The following is a 13,941-nucleotide window of genomic DNA, read 5'->3' as shown; positions in this document are numbered from 1 at the left end:
CTGTAGCCATGGCCATAGCTACTAGTGAAGCACTCGTGGTACTCATCAGAGCGTGGGGATGGGCAGTGCTGGGGTGGCTGGATTCCCACTTGTACGGCTGAGTGCAGAGGGCTCACCATCTGCTTGCTTTGTGGTCTATCAAATTTATTGCTGTTATATACTGATCAGGACCTTTTCAAAACTTGGTAGCGCCACTGGAGTGTCAGGCACTGCACAGAATTGAAGGAGGGCACAGCTTCCTCTCGAAGAGACCAGCCGTCCCTCTCCCTGCTGTCAGAGCTGTCTCTTCCCGTCTGTTTTAGCAATGTGGGTGCCAGGATTCACCCTCTCCCTTTGCAGTTTAGGGGCTCCATGATAATCGTGTAGTTCTTGACAATTGAAGAGCAGCTGAGGTTCACCAGCTGTTTCACTGTAGAGCTGCAGGGGGAAGACTGAAGCATGGAGTTGAAGGTGCCTGAAGATGTCCTCAAAGCTCATGAAGTGACCCCCTAAAGAATTATCCCACCTGGGCTCCAGGGTTCCCAACACAATCCATCCCACAGGCTGCCAACACTACCTGTCATTGCAAAATAAACAAGGGGAGCATATGATGGCTCCTGTCCTGCCCTGCTGTGCCTTTGGCTTGTCTTGCTTGCCTTCCTGTCCTCTTCTTCCTCAGGCACTCGCAGCTCCCAGCACATGCCCTGACTCCTGCCTGGACAGCCTGAGCTGGCTCCTTTAAGGCAGGCACGCCAGGGGACTGCACGTGGTGCCAGCCTTCACTGTGAGTGCCTCTCGCGCTTCCCCCTTGGAAAGTTTCCTGCCCAATTGTTATGTGCGATCTGATCTGAAAGTTGCTCTCTAAGCTTCTTGTCACATTTTGACTTAATGAAGTGCAACTGGAGTGGGAATTGGGGTTCATCACGCCAGTCTCACTGCGCTCCCTTGTTGTCAGAAAACAGGGGCGGTTGGGGACCGTAATGCAACGCTGCAAGTCGTTATCATTCCGGTCAGTCTGTTTAACACAAAATTAAACAAAGAACTAATTAGTGCCTCATGAATTAATAAATGCGCAGTTGCCGGGTAGGAAGGGGAGGAAGGAAAAAAGGTTGTTGAAGGAAAGATACTGAAAAAGTCGAATTAGGATGTTGTGTCAAGGGGAAAAAAAAACTGAGTCCACTTTGGCGAAGAGTTTGGATCCATTGGTTTCCTTGGAATAAGCTCCCCTCCTCCTCCTGCATCCTGCACGGCTGCTCTTGGAGCAGTGATGAACGGCAGGCATGAGGAAGAGGCAGCCTTTCAGTGCTTCTTCAGGGGGGCTTACATGAAAGATGGGGACAAACTTTTTAGCAGGGCCTATAGTGATTGGACAAGGTGTGATGGTTTTAAACTAAAAGAGGCACAATTTAGCCTAGAAATAATGAAGAAAATTGTTTTGGTGAGGGTAGTGCGACCCTGGCACAGGTTGCTCAGAGAAGCTGTGGCTGCACCATCCCTGGAAGTGTTCAAGGCCAGTTTGGATGGAGCTTGGAGAAACCCGGTCTAGTGTAAAGTATCCCTGCCTATGGCAGGGGAGTTTGACTATATATGACCTTTAAAGGTCCCTTCCAACCCAAACCATTATAGGACTTTATGATTTTCCAGTGGTGTTCCCTAGAAGTTGGATGTGGGGTTCAATAGCCAAATACAAATACTTACCCAAAGCAGATGTGGGAGCTAAGAGGCGTGGTGTAGAAGGCCATCACTGGAAAGGAGGGAGACTTCATATATGTTCATGGTGAGCAAGGCTCTTCTCTTTGTCTGAAGGCTTTTTTCCAGGGGAAGCCACAGATTGACACAGTAACAGTGTGTAATCTCAGATTAACTATGTCCCAGCAGCCCTCCCCCTGCTCCTTGTCCTCTCTGGACCCCTTCCCACCCAGAGCAGTGCAGTGCTGGAGGCCAGCCCACAGTGGGGCTGGGTGTGGGGGCTTGTCCCCACCGGTGCTGTGCCATGGCACACTGCTGGTGAGCAGGCTCGGCTCTGGCACATTGTCAGGCAGGGAAGCAGAGCTGGGGGAGGGAAGAGTCCATCCTTAAGAGGACATGTCAAGTACAATTAGCGTTATCTGTCTAAATATGTACTGGGAACACAGAATACAAGAGGAGGCCTGGCTGGCTTTAATGGAGACATATGCAAGGTCATATTGCCTCATACAATCCCCCAATCTGATTTGGGGATTACACATTCTAAGTAAATTGGCGTTATTCCTCTTGCATCATTGATAAGCTGCGGCCAAAAGAAGAGTAAAAAAAAAAAACAATTAAAAACCCAATCCGAAGAATTGATCGTGCACAGGGGTTAGGGAGTGAAGGCAGGAAGGCAGAGAGTTACAAGCAGAGAGCTCTGGAAAGAGGGAGAGAACAAAAGAGAGGGGGAGAAAAAACAGTGTGACAGAGTGGCAGAGAAAACAGTGGAAAGAGCAAGGAAGAAGGGGAGAACAAAGGGAAGAAGAAGGTGGAAGAAAGGATGCCAGAAGGACCTAGGCTACCAGGGTAGGAGAAGCACCTCAAATCAGGGAGCTGTTACCCTACTCTAGCCATGCCCTCCCCCTTTTAGCATCAGGATTTGAGTGGGAAAGGAAGGAACCAGGCTGGTTATGCACCTTCCTCACCAGAGGGGCTCTGTCCTCCTGTCCATCCATCCATCTGGGATATCTCACCAGCTCCTTCCTGCTCTAGGTCGTAGCCAACACGTGGCATCTGTCTTTGGCAGCAGCAGAGTGTAAGTGACAAGAGGAGGCCATCCAGGGCCCTGGAACATAGGGGTAGCCCATGGCAGCAGTACAGAGTCCCCTGAATCCCTCTCACTTTTGTCCTACAAGGGACTCAAGAGGGTCTCAGAAGGGCTGAGTTGTGGCACACACTGCTGCACCTGGAGAGGGGAACATGCAGAGAGCCGGTGTGTGCTATGGACAGCTGGGGGTCCTGGATTCAACCATGGGCACGCTGTGCGTCACCTCGGGGCAGTTGTGAGAGCTTTTTTTGGCAGGGCTGCAGAACACAGACTACAGGAATGGGTCAGGCACCCTTGCCACTGTGCATGAAGCCACCGTGTTCTCCTGGCCACCTCCCAGCTCTGGGAGAGGGAAGTCCCTGTCTGGTGGCAGAGCAGACCTCTCCCAGCCGTGAGCTCTCCTCCCACCCTGCCTGCGCAGAATAACCCCCTCCAGAAGTCTCATGGCACGGCTTTTATGCTCTGTCACATTTTTGGAACATATGGTTTTAAATAATTCAATTTACTTTTCATGTATTTTGCTGTGACTTTTTTTTCCACTGTCCCTTTTCTCCTTCCTCCTCACTCTCTGCATTCTCCTGGGCAGAAAATGCACAGATGAGTGGATAAAGGGGCTCAGTGACATGGGACCCAGTCCTGCACCCTGTCATCTTGTGCCCCAGAAGGTGCTCAAGGGAGACCTCACCATTAGCACACGGGTGATCCTCTGGGAAAGAGGGGTCAACAGAGGAAATGTGAAGATTGGGAAGGGAAAATCTGGCATGGAGCACAACGCAACCTTAGATGTGTGGGCAAAGTATGGAGCAGACCAGCACAAGGTCTTTCTCTGGAGTCTCTGTCTCCTGGGGAGCAGGATTCAGGCCAGTAATAGCTGGTCTTTATGTGAAATTATTCCCAACCCTCATTAGGAACCTCTTGCATGGAGAAGTGCCATGGGATGCATGGCACTGTGGGGTACAGCCAGGAGCAGGAAAGCATTTTGTTCCCTTGAGAAGTCTGAATGTCCAATGCTGGACCATGTTTTTATCCAGCTTTTGTGAGTCTTGGCTCTTACTCTGGTGTGCCCTGTGTGTTAACTGGATCCTTTCTTTTCTCACTCCAGAATGAAGTGAATTTAGAGCTAAAAACGAGGCAAGAAACAAGGCCTTGAAATCTCCGAAAGGTAGGAGAGACTTCAGACTGCAATGGGTATGTCACTATGCTCTCCTGGGTTCTCTTTTCCTCTATTTCACACTTATGGCCTGCTCACTGTGGCCATGTCTGCACTAGAACTTCTGGGGCTGGGCTGTTGTTACTCATGAAGAGAGATGGAATCAGAAGAAGGTGAAGTGTAGACGTGGCATATGTGTGTCCTAATCCTGTCTTTGTCTTTCTGCTGCAGTTGTTCTGGGCACTTGGTTTTGTCACTGAGGGTTTTCCTTAATATCTTCTCTACTGCCTCTATCTTTACAGCTAAAAAAGTGTAATGATTTTGGTGAAAGGGAACTGCTTTATCTTCATCCATGTGTGCTGCATGGATATAAGGACTGAGTAGGATGCAGTCTCCATCTACTGTGAAGTTCTGCTGAGCTCAGTTCACATAATTCAGATGGCGATGTGCATGTTCTCCTCTTCTGGCACACCTTCATCTATTCAGATGCAGAGTCATGGTGGCAGAGTGGAAGCATTTTGGTGCCTCCAGCAGAATCAGGGCATTCCTGGTTTTGCCCTTTACCTAGACCTTCATGGTCTGTCTTAGAAGAAAAAGGCCCAGCTTCACAGTCTCCTAGAGCTGGATGGTCACTTACTCTGTGCCTGGTAAGAGTTAGAGGTCTAGAGCCCAGGGAAATGGAAAATGATATTGTCTCTGAAATGCCTTATTTCCATATGCTGGGTAAGACACTCCCTATGCCACCTCAGATAATGGTTACTGAGAAGGCCCTACCATGCTGGGGCAGTTCCTGCTGTTCCTGGCTCCTCTTCTGGGCCCCAGGAGGACCATGAAGTTGCTTGTGTGTCACCTGAAGAGTTCCCATTCTCCCCATGTCTCTGCTCTGTAGCCCCTGCATCACCAACCACTACTGGCCTCTCACATTGCTCCCTCCCCTCCATCCCCAGGCACCAAGACAGGTCTGAGGGCAGGAGAGGCCGTGGGGAGGGTGGGAGGTGCTCTGCCCTGTGAGACATTACTCAGAGGTGCCAGGAGCAGTCACTGCCGTGTGTGTGCTTAGAGCATCCCTGCAGCAGTGAGGACCCCCAATGCCCAGTTTTGGGGAGCTCATGGACTGAGTCTGAGCAACATCTGAGGGTCCCAGGCTGGCTGGGGTGGGAGGGGGCCCCAAACTGGGCTGGGCAGTGTCAGAGGTGACCGGTGGAAGGCCAGTGTTATGTAAATACTGCTGCTGTAACATGGCAGGCCTGAATGGCCCTATGCATCCATCCATCATTGCTGGGGAACAGAAGCCTCCCTTGGAGCACGGGGGGCCAGCAGTGTGGGGCATGCAGACACAGGCAGCATGTGCCCTACTCATAAACTGTTTGTTTTCTTTTTGTGTCTCTCATTTCGGGACACCCCACCGAGAGCCACTCTGTTCTGTCCTTGCAACCTCTCCCCAGCCTTCCCCCCACCACTTCAGGCCTTCCTTTTCCTCCCTTCTTTCCCCAGCCCTTAAAAAAATGGAGGGGAGAAAAACGGGGGGAAAAAAAGTGCCCAGTTCACATTGCGGCTTCTTTCTCTGACTTCAAAGGCTCCTCATCATTGTTTGGGATCGGCAGGCAGTGGCCCTGAAAACGTGATCACAGCCAGGCACAGTGTAGGTCACCACTGAGCGCCATGCTCCAAGTACTGAAAGGAACAGGCAGATTCTTCCCTTTTCATGCTTCACAACCCTGGTTACAGCACTCTGCGTCGCCCGCGTGCTCCTCGCTGCATGGCTGTTTTTGCTCTTTTCTCCTCCTTTTCCTCCCGTCCTCCTTCTCTCTCTTTCTCTCAGGTCCCTCATTTCTCCATTCATTTGCTTTCATCCTGCCCCTCTCTGTGGCCAGCATCACACATTTTTCACACTTTCTTCTCTTCTTTCCATTACTTTTCTTTCTCACTGTCTCCTGCCTGGCACTGCTGCCACTTCTCTTTGTTATATGAATCACTGTTTTATTTCTCCCTTTTCCCTCTTCTAAAGGTCAGGTTGGAGGTTGATTTCCTCATGCTCCCTGTTCCTGTTTAATAGCAGCCTTCCTCTGACATTTGCCCGCATTCCTGTCTTTGCCTGTGATACCTCATTCGCCATGCCCAGAACTGTGGCAGTTCTGTAATTTCTGGATTAGTCCTAGACAGCTGACAGCCCTCCCTGCAAAGGTGTGAGCCCACTGCTCTCATGTGCAGTGGGTTTATCCCCCAAAATTTAGCCTGGCCTCACATGGTAGCACATGAGGTAGCACACAGTGCCTGCCATCAATGTCAGCTTCTAAACTTGCTCTTTGGCTTTGCTGGTTAAGCTCAGGGAGTGAGCAGGTAGGAATAGTGTTGTAGATGGATTTGGAAAGCCAGGCACTGACTTCATATATATCACAGGGAAACATTTAAATCTTGTAGGTCTAACGTGGAACATGACACTGATGGTAGCGCTGAGGGCAGAGTTAGGCAGGGATAAGGCAGAGGAAAACGGGCCCAGCAGTTTACTGGGCATCCCAGAACACTTCCTCAGTGGATTTCATTGAGGGAACAACACTTCATTGTGCTGAAGCTTGGGCATGTTTGGCAGCGCAGTGAGCCACAGCCAGATGATAACTCCCTGCCTGCAGAACATCCCCCAGCAATATCTGGAGCTTCATTTTGCTGCAGAGGAAGAGCCCAGGACCCTGCACTCCTCCAGCACCCATCCAAGGAACAGCCGCCCTCTTTCCACCCCCAGAAGCGGAGATCATGGTGCTTGTGCCTCTGCTGATTTGCGAGGTTGTTTTAATGCCGAGGAGCCCACCAGGACTTGTCTCTTGCTAAATAGGCATATTAAGGGACATTGCAGCAGGGGTTATAGAGTAATAATTTGTTCTAATGAGCTGGTGTCACGTTCTCCCTGGCTGAGCTGTGCCCGAGCAGGAACCGTGGTAGGAAGGGGCTGTGCTCGCTGACCTGTCAGCCCAGGTTAATGAAGTACCGCTCTGCTCGGGGGGTCAGAGAGCAGTTCAGCCAGTCAGCAGTGGCTCAGGGGGCTGGAGGGGATGGATGGGGCTCTTCCCTGGAGTGAATGCCCTGGGGAAGGGCTGTGCCATGCTGGACGGAGCAGCAGGGTGTACATTATGGCACTGGGATTTCCATGCTCTGCTGGTGGCTTGAGAGCCACAGCACCCTCATCAAACCATCTGCAGACAAGGGTGAAACTGCTATGGCTGGGCACTGGCTGGGGCTTGCTCTCTGGCCTTGTAGGAGAGCCCAGGTTGATACACTGGGAAGGAGGCTGGAAAACTCAGAGAGCACCTATCTTACAGATATTTACAGACATGAGGGGATAGGTGCAGGGAAGTGGCTCATGGTGATGAGCAGTATCTAGTTAGGAAGTCTACAGAGAGATGGTGCTCATCCTTACTTTTGTGCACAGAGTGTATGAACGGCCAGAAGTTCTCTTTGTCCTTCCTGTTCCTTCTTTTTCCTCCCTTGATGCTCCCCCATGGCTTGCTGAGATCCTTTGGCTTGCAAACCTAATTAGTTTATTTCATGTTTTCTGGGTACCTGGGCAAGAAAGACACAGGAACTTTTGCCAGTCCCCCAGCAACCACCCTTAGGGAGCAGGTTGGTGGCAGAACAACCTGGGTAGCTGCATTTTGAGCAGGGCTCCACATTCTGCAGAAGACAGCAGGAAACGCCACAGACAGGGAATCCTGGCCCAGCTGCTGCCTTGGGGACACATGGCCTGCCTTACTTTTGTGAATGACACAACCCCATCCATGCTGGGGCAGGATGGTGCCCTTGGCTACACTGGCACCCCGACACACAAGGCCTGTGTACCATCTTCCTTCTTTTCCTCCTCCCACTCTTTGCCCCCCCCCTCCGCTTCTCTTTGCTTTTCCCTGTCTCAATCTCTCTCTCCCTTTCATCTACTCAGAAGGCTTTACTCTACTTCCTTGTCACCCTAATTGATTGCATTAACCTTTCAGTGTATTGGATTTCCCCAGCACCGTGCAGAGAGCACTGTGCAATATGCTTATAATCCAGGCTGTAATGGACAGGGAGCAGTCAGCGAGCCCCTGCTCCAACAGGTTCTGCTGACAACTTCTTCTCAGGGAGGGGGAGAGGAGTGAACCAGGGGGACCTGGGGCATGGCTGTCCTGCAGCCTGTGCAGACCTGGCCTCAGTGCTCCCCCCTGAGCAGACTTGTGTTAGCTTGTTAGAGTGGAGTCCTTGGAAAAGGATCCAGCTTGGGAAGCAGGGGAGGAGATGTTATATATGACCTATTACTGTAATTTTTCCTAGTGTTTGAGCACCATTCTTCCCTATCTGCTTGGTTTACAGTTTTCTTCCATCTGTTCAATACTAAATTAATGTACACTTTACATTTAGGCACTTGTTGCTAGTGGCAGGATGAGGAGACAGTATCGTGGAATCTTTCTGTTTTCGCATCATGCTTGCCTCTGTCTTTTCCTTTAGGATGAGGATACAAGGGAGATGGACACTCTTCCTCGATTTCACAGGAAAGCATAGGAACACTGTGTGATGAGAAAGACAGCACGAAGGTGCAAAGAGATCAGGAGACAGAAGCCCTGAATTATATCTCAGGCTTGGCCTTGGACAAATCCTTTCACTCTCTGGTACCTCATTTTCACCCAGGATGTTGGAGCTGTTGTTTTGGGGCTGCAGTCTGCAGGAGGGTTGGGGAAGATGGAGGGCAGTTATTGCTGCTCACTGGGCAAGGGATGAGAAAGTGGCTGCAGACAAGCAGTGAAATTACACAGCCAAGTGTAACTTCTCACACTGCCTGTGAGCCAGGAAATAAACCCACAAGATCAGTGGCAGGAGCATGTGAACCTGTGAAAGGCCTGGCAGACTGCTGGTGGTCAGGGCAGAGCATCCTTTTAGCATCCTTTATTTTTAGGGATTGGCATGATGGATATGCCATAGTCTCCTGGCCATGGTGCCCCCTTTAAAGTCTCCTCACCATAGGCTCAGTTCAGCACAATGCTTTGAGCACTAGGTTGAGTTTTGCTTAAGCCAAAATCATTTAAGCAAATATTTAGGAGTTCCATTTGACCAAAGGATGAGACCTAGATTCTTGCAAGGCCTTTTTGTAGTTCTCCTTTTCAAACAGCATTTAGCATAAGATGGCTCTTCATTTATAGTTACAGCTCACAATGTAAAAAACAGCAATAGTGGAAGGGTTGCTGACCACTTCATCTTTAGTCTTTAGTATTTAGTTCAAGTCTTCAGTTGCTGATCACTTAATCTTTAATCTTTAGTTCAAGTGACTTCATGTTGTTAAAAGCAGTTACTCTGAAGGTACCCACTCTCCTAAGGAGATGTTTAGAGCTGGCCATTAGAAACTTGGCAAGTCTCTCAGCACTTGAGGAGGAGGGGACAGGGCTGTACCATGCAAGGCAAAGGTAAATCCTCAGTTTTTCCAGGAAGGAACATGAAATTACAGGAAATGAGAGGGAGCGAAAACTTTATTCCGAGTGATCATTCCAAAAAGTGGGAAGCTCCTTACAAGCCGGAAGGTAGTTAGGGTAGGGACTTTATTTTTAGGTTGAAAAGAGAAGAACTAGGAGCAGGAAGCAAAGGATGAGAAATCTCGAACAAGCTAGAGAGAAAGCGTGAGGGAGAGCAGCACCTCCTAAATGGAAGGGTAAACAGGCACTCCGAGGCATTAACTTAATTGATTGTTCTGCAACAGGCTGAATGCTGTGTTACTCTGTCACCGTGGCAACAACCCAAAAAAATTGTCAGCCTGTTTGGATGAAGTGAAGCGAAACATTCTCTAATTTGCGGTGATCCGGGTGTTTGTTTTGCTTCCGAAGAGGCAGGGGCTCTATTGATCTATTGTTTGCACAGAGCTCTTTTTTTTCTCATGGTGACAGGGGGAAAGCAGGAGCCCTGGGGTGTGCTCCCGGGGCAGGTGAGGCAGCAGGGGTGTCTCTGCTGTCTTTCCACAGATCTGCCTTTGCAGGGTGGCCATGCAAAGCCAGCAAAAGCTCCAGTGGTAGAAACTATCCTGAAGAAGCTGGAGGACAGGGGAAGGTATTTGGGTGTGAAGAATTTGTGCCAAAAGTGTTTGGCTGTGATGAATTTGTGCCAATGCTACTGCTTTGATCCATCCTGTTCTTGTCCCTTTGGGCTCTTGCAGTTCACAGAATCATAGAATATGATCAGAGTGATGGAATATCCAGAGCTGGAAGGGGTCCACATGGGATCTTCAAATCCAGCTCTTGGCTTTGCCCCAGACAACCCCAAAAGTCACACCAGTTCCGTCTGTGTTGCGGTCTCTGGTGTTAGGTGGAGTCAGCAACAACTGCCTCGGGGCCAAGAGCAGCTCTGTCCCCCTACCAGCTCCCTTTACAGATCCATGCTATTCCACGTTATGTGTGCAGACCTGTGTCTATCCACAGCCTGTGCTTGTGGGAACGTATCATTGCACACTTGGGGGAGTGACAGGAATTATGGTTATCCTTACCCCATGGCTGTGGGAACATAATGAAGTCCCCACTTTGAGCTCTTTGTTACAGCAGAGGTGAAATCCCTGGGCCAGAGGAGGAGGGATTTTGTCTCCGGGGATATGGGGTCAGTCTGCTCCTAGGGGCTGTGTGGGATGGGAGATGGGGATGGCCACAGTGGGATGGGCACAGCTCAGGGCAGAACCAGGGGAGCCACACAGATGGGAACAGACACCACAAGTTGTGCAGCGACTTGTGCACCTTGTCAGCAGTGTCTGGCCCTGCACAGCCCTGGGGGCCAAGCAGGAGCTCTTGGGGATGCCACTCACTGTCAGCACATCTGTGGTTTCAGAGTGAAATGTTGCTGCAGCGCCTGCTTCAGCTGGGAATTAATTGTTCAGTCAGAATGGGAAAGTGCAGGGACTAGGGAGCAAGCCCACATGGCCAGGGGTGAGCAGCAAGGTCTTGTGCCAAAGACATGAGACAGGGGCTGTGGCAGGGGAGGGAAAAGCTGGCAAAAAGGTGCCTTACAGGTCTGCAGGGAGGGACCAGGCAACAGTGGCTCAGAGCCAGTGGGATAGTGAGTGGCAGAGGTGGTTCTGGGCCAGCAAAGGAGAGTAGAGTTTCCTCGTGACAGGGGATCAGTAGGAGGGACAGGCTTGACCTTCCTTGTGCTTGGCCCTGCAGAGAGGTTTCATCCTCCTGTTTGGGGTTTTCTGCACTCTCGCAGCCTTTGGGCGCCCTGGGGGCAACCCCATGTTTCCCATACAGGCTGATCATCCTCATTACTCCTCGGCAGTGCCCCAGCCCATGCACAGCTAGTCCAGCTGCTGTACAAGGGCTGCCTAGTTGATCCCTTAGATTTCAGGGAGAGTTGTGGAATATGTTGGTGTCAACTGCTGGAGAGTGTTGCTTTGTGGGGTATGCAGAGGGGAAACCCCACCGTATATTCCTGTGCTCTTCCTGCCCCCCTCCCAGATCCTTTCTCTGTTGTCCTAGGGGGTTTTCCTCCTCTGTCTGTACTGTTTTTGCTTTACCACCCTTTCCCCCATCTGTCTCTCTCTTCCATTCTCCTCTATTTCATTCTTTCCATCCAATTTTTAACTCTTCTGCTCTGTTCCTCTTTTTTCACAGTGTAGATGTAGGTTGGGGATAAGTGACTGTGGCTGGTGGGTGAGCAGTGTTCTGAGGCACTGTGTCCCTCTAGGGTATCTGCCCCCATGCTCCTGGTGGGTGTGCATGGGTGGGGGCACCATGGGCACGGGAGAGAGGAGTGCTGCATGTCTCTTGGGAGAAAGCTGAGCTGCCAGTGAAAGTTTGGTGGTTATCAGTGTCAGGAGAAGCTAAATAACCCTGTAACTGGTATGAAGGTGAATTCACGGTCTAGTGAGCACTGAAAATATGAAAGGGCTCTGAGACAGGCAGGGTGTGGAAAGGGGAATACAGCTCGCCCATGGCTCAGGGAGTGGTGTGTTGCTGGAGCAGTGCAAGGACATGTTCTGATGCCATCCAAATCATCAGCCATGGCAAGCTGCTTTTGGGGGGCTGGACAGAACAGGGACACTGCTCAGGACTACAAGTTTGGACACAAATGAGACATGCACACATTAACATGGCAAAAACACTCTCAGAGAATGTCTGTGGGCGACACCTGACTACACAGCCCTGTACACATATGACCAAGTGCCCACACAGTGTCACAAGGCTGGGCACATCCATGTGCCATACCCACGCAGGCAGGTACACATTTCTGCATGTCTCATGTCCTGTGTGGAGATGCTTCTGCAGATCCAGAGACATGGGATCACAGGCACACCCAAGCTGCCAATGCAGTGCTCTGCCGCCTATGTCAGCTCACAGTCATGCCAAATTCCTTTTTGGTGTAACTACACTCTTGTCAGGCAGCACAGACGGATTTATCCCAGCGTATCTTGGATGTCTGTGTGGTTACCTGCTCTGAGCAGGAGAAGACTTGTGGGAAATCTGTTCTCCTTCCAGCTGGGAGAGGCTGATGCTTTGGAGAACCAGAAGAAGTGCAGAGAAGAAACCCCCTTCAGCTCTTCACCTGGAGCTGGTAATCTCCTTGCACCAGATCCTTGGAACAGGGGAATTGCATTTGAAGCTTAGCCAGTGGTGATTTAGTGTTAGACATTTGCAAAAGAGACTTTGATTAATTCGTAGTAAAATCAAGTAGCGCTTGGGTGCCAGCACCACATTCCAGGGTGAGACAGCGACCAAGGTGCGCGCTGGGCAGGCTGCCAGGTGCCTGAGCAATCCCCGCGGAGGTGGCAGCGCCATTCAACCCACAGCCTCTCCCTGCTTGGGCTTCTTAATTATTAATTTATTTTTCTCCCTTCCTTGGCAAAAAAATACTATTTGGTAACGACCTCAAATTGCAAAATGCTGATGATTTGGAGAATGTGTCACAGAAGCTCCAGGGTGATAAAGGGGAGACAAATCCCAGCCAACAATCCGGCTCAGCCAGTTTGCCTATTTATTAAAGAAAAAGCCCAGATCATTAACTTTTTTTGTTGTTGTTCTGTTTGTGGGCAACTCCCTGCTGGCAACTTTCGGGTGCCCAGTAAATTAAACCAAGTATCGGCCTGGTTCAGGGCAACCTGAGCTTCTGTTTAGAGCTGTGAGAAAACTGACTTCATTTATGTTAGCACGTGAATAAACCCTTTAGGGTACCATGCAGAAGCGCTCTCTGGCATAAAAGCAGAGTCAGAAAATCCTTACTCTTGCTGCCTTATGGAGGGCCAGGTATTGTAACTGGAGACCTGAGCTTCCCTTCTCCTCTCACTGCTTGTTCACACAGTTAATTGCCCCTCGACACCTTACTGTGCCATGCTGGTCCCCAGAGAAGCAAAGCTGGAAGAGAGCATCTCTAGGCACAGGCTTCATTGGTTTCCCCATTTGCCTGCTTGGTTTAGTTGCTGAATAAAGAACAGTTTAGGGATGGGCTTGCCTGCCTGGTGACTCTGTGAACTCTGAGAGTTCCCTGTGCTATCAGGGAAGGGTGATTACATCCCCCTCCTCTGGAACATCCCACGTGTTCGCTGAAGTAGTGCTTCAAGCTAAATGAGTTTGCTGAGGGCTCCAGCTTCCCTTAATTCAGTGTCAGGACCAGGCTTGCATGGCCATTATTCAAGAAGTTTTATCAGAAGCACAAAGCTAGCATCTGCCCTCCTGCTTCCCTCTGGGCATCACCAGCTCTCCTGCCCTGGCTTTGGCACACAGAGACTCGAGGGACTGCCTCACCGAGCCCATTTGCAGGCAAAACTCGTTCCAGCTCCTAGAGAGTCTCGGCTGTTTCACTAGCTGCAAGAGCACGGTGGCTTGTCACTAGTGCCTGGCACAGCAGCTCAGAAAACCTGCCAGAGCCGAGGAGCTCGTGTGGGAAAAGGGAGCAAAGACGCTGTTCAGACTGCTAGCCTCTCCCCTTCCCTCTTCCAACCCAGCTCAGTTGAACTAGGGCTGGATTTTAGGTATTAATCTCAGCTGATATCCACACACTTTCTCCCAGAGGTAGCCACCTACTTCCCTAGGCCTGGCTCGTGGCCCTGTAC

At 50.5% G+C, this 13,941-nt stretch overlaps 1 protein-coding gene across 6 annotated transcripts in view; it reads left to right on the top strand.

Moving 5' to 3' along the window:
- The window catches only part of CASZ1 (castor zinc finger 1), a 198,344-nt gene that overhangs the window by 90,855 nt on the left and 93,548 nt on the right, over positions 1-13,941 (top strand). For 5 of the 6 annotated variants that reach the window (XM_088066623.1, XM_088066622.1, XM_014259237.2 and 2 more), the window contains one exon: positions 3,858-3,917. Coding sequence is in view for 1 of the 6 variants with exons in the window: in XM_014259236.2 (XP_014114711.2) it covers positions 3,940-3,943 (4 nt within the window). In the remaining 5 variants the exon portion in view is untranslated. Of the gene's footprint in view, positions 1-3,857; positions 3,944-13,941 lie in introns of all 6 variants that reach the window. The other variant, XM_014259236.2, reaches the window with a different exon arrangement.

The sequence above is a fragment of the Pseudopodoces humilis genome, chromosome 24 (assembly GCF_049639895.1).
Source record: "Pseudopodoces humilis isolate 2021_Gansu_Grassland_sample_001 chromosome 24, ASM4963989v1, whole genome shotgun sequence".
Taxonomy (NCBI): domain Eukaryota; kingdom Metazoa; phylum Chordata; class Aves; order Passeriformes; family Paridae; genus Pseudopodoces; species Pseudopodoces humilis.
The sequence above is the reverse complement of the archived record's forward strand: the minus strand, read 5'-3'. Positions and strand labels throughout refer to the sequence as shown.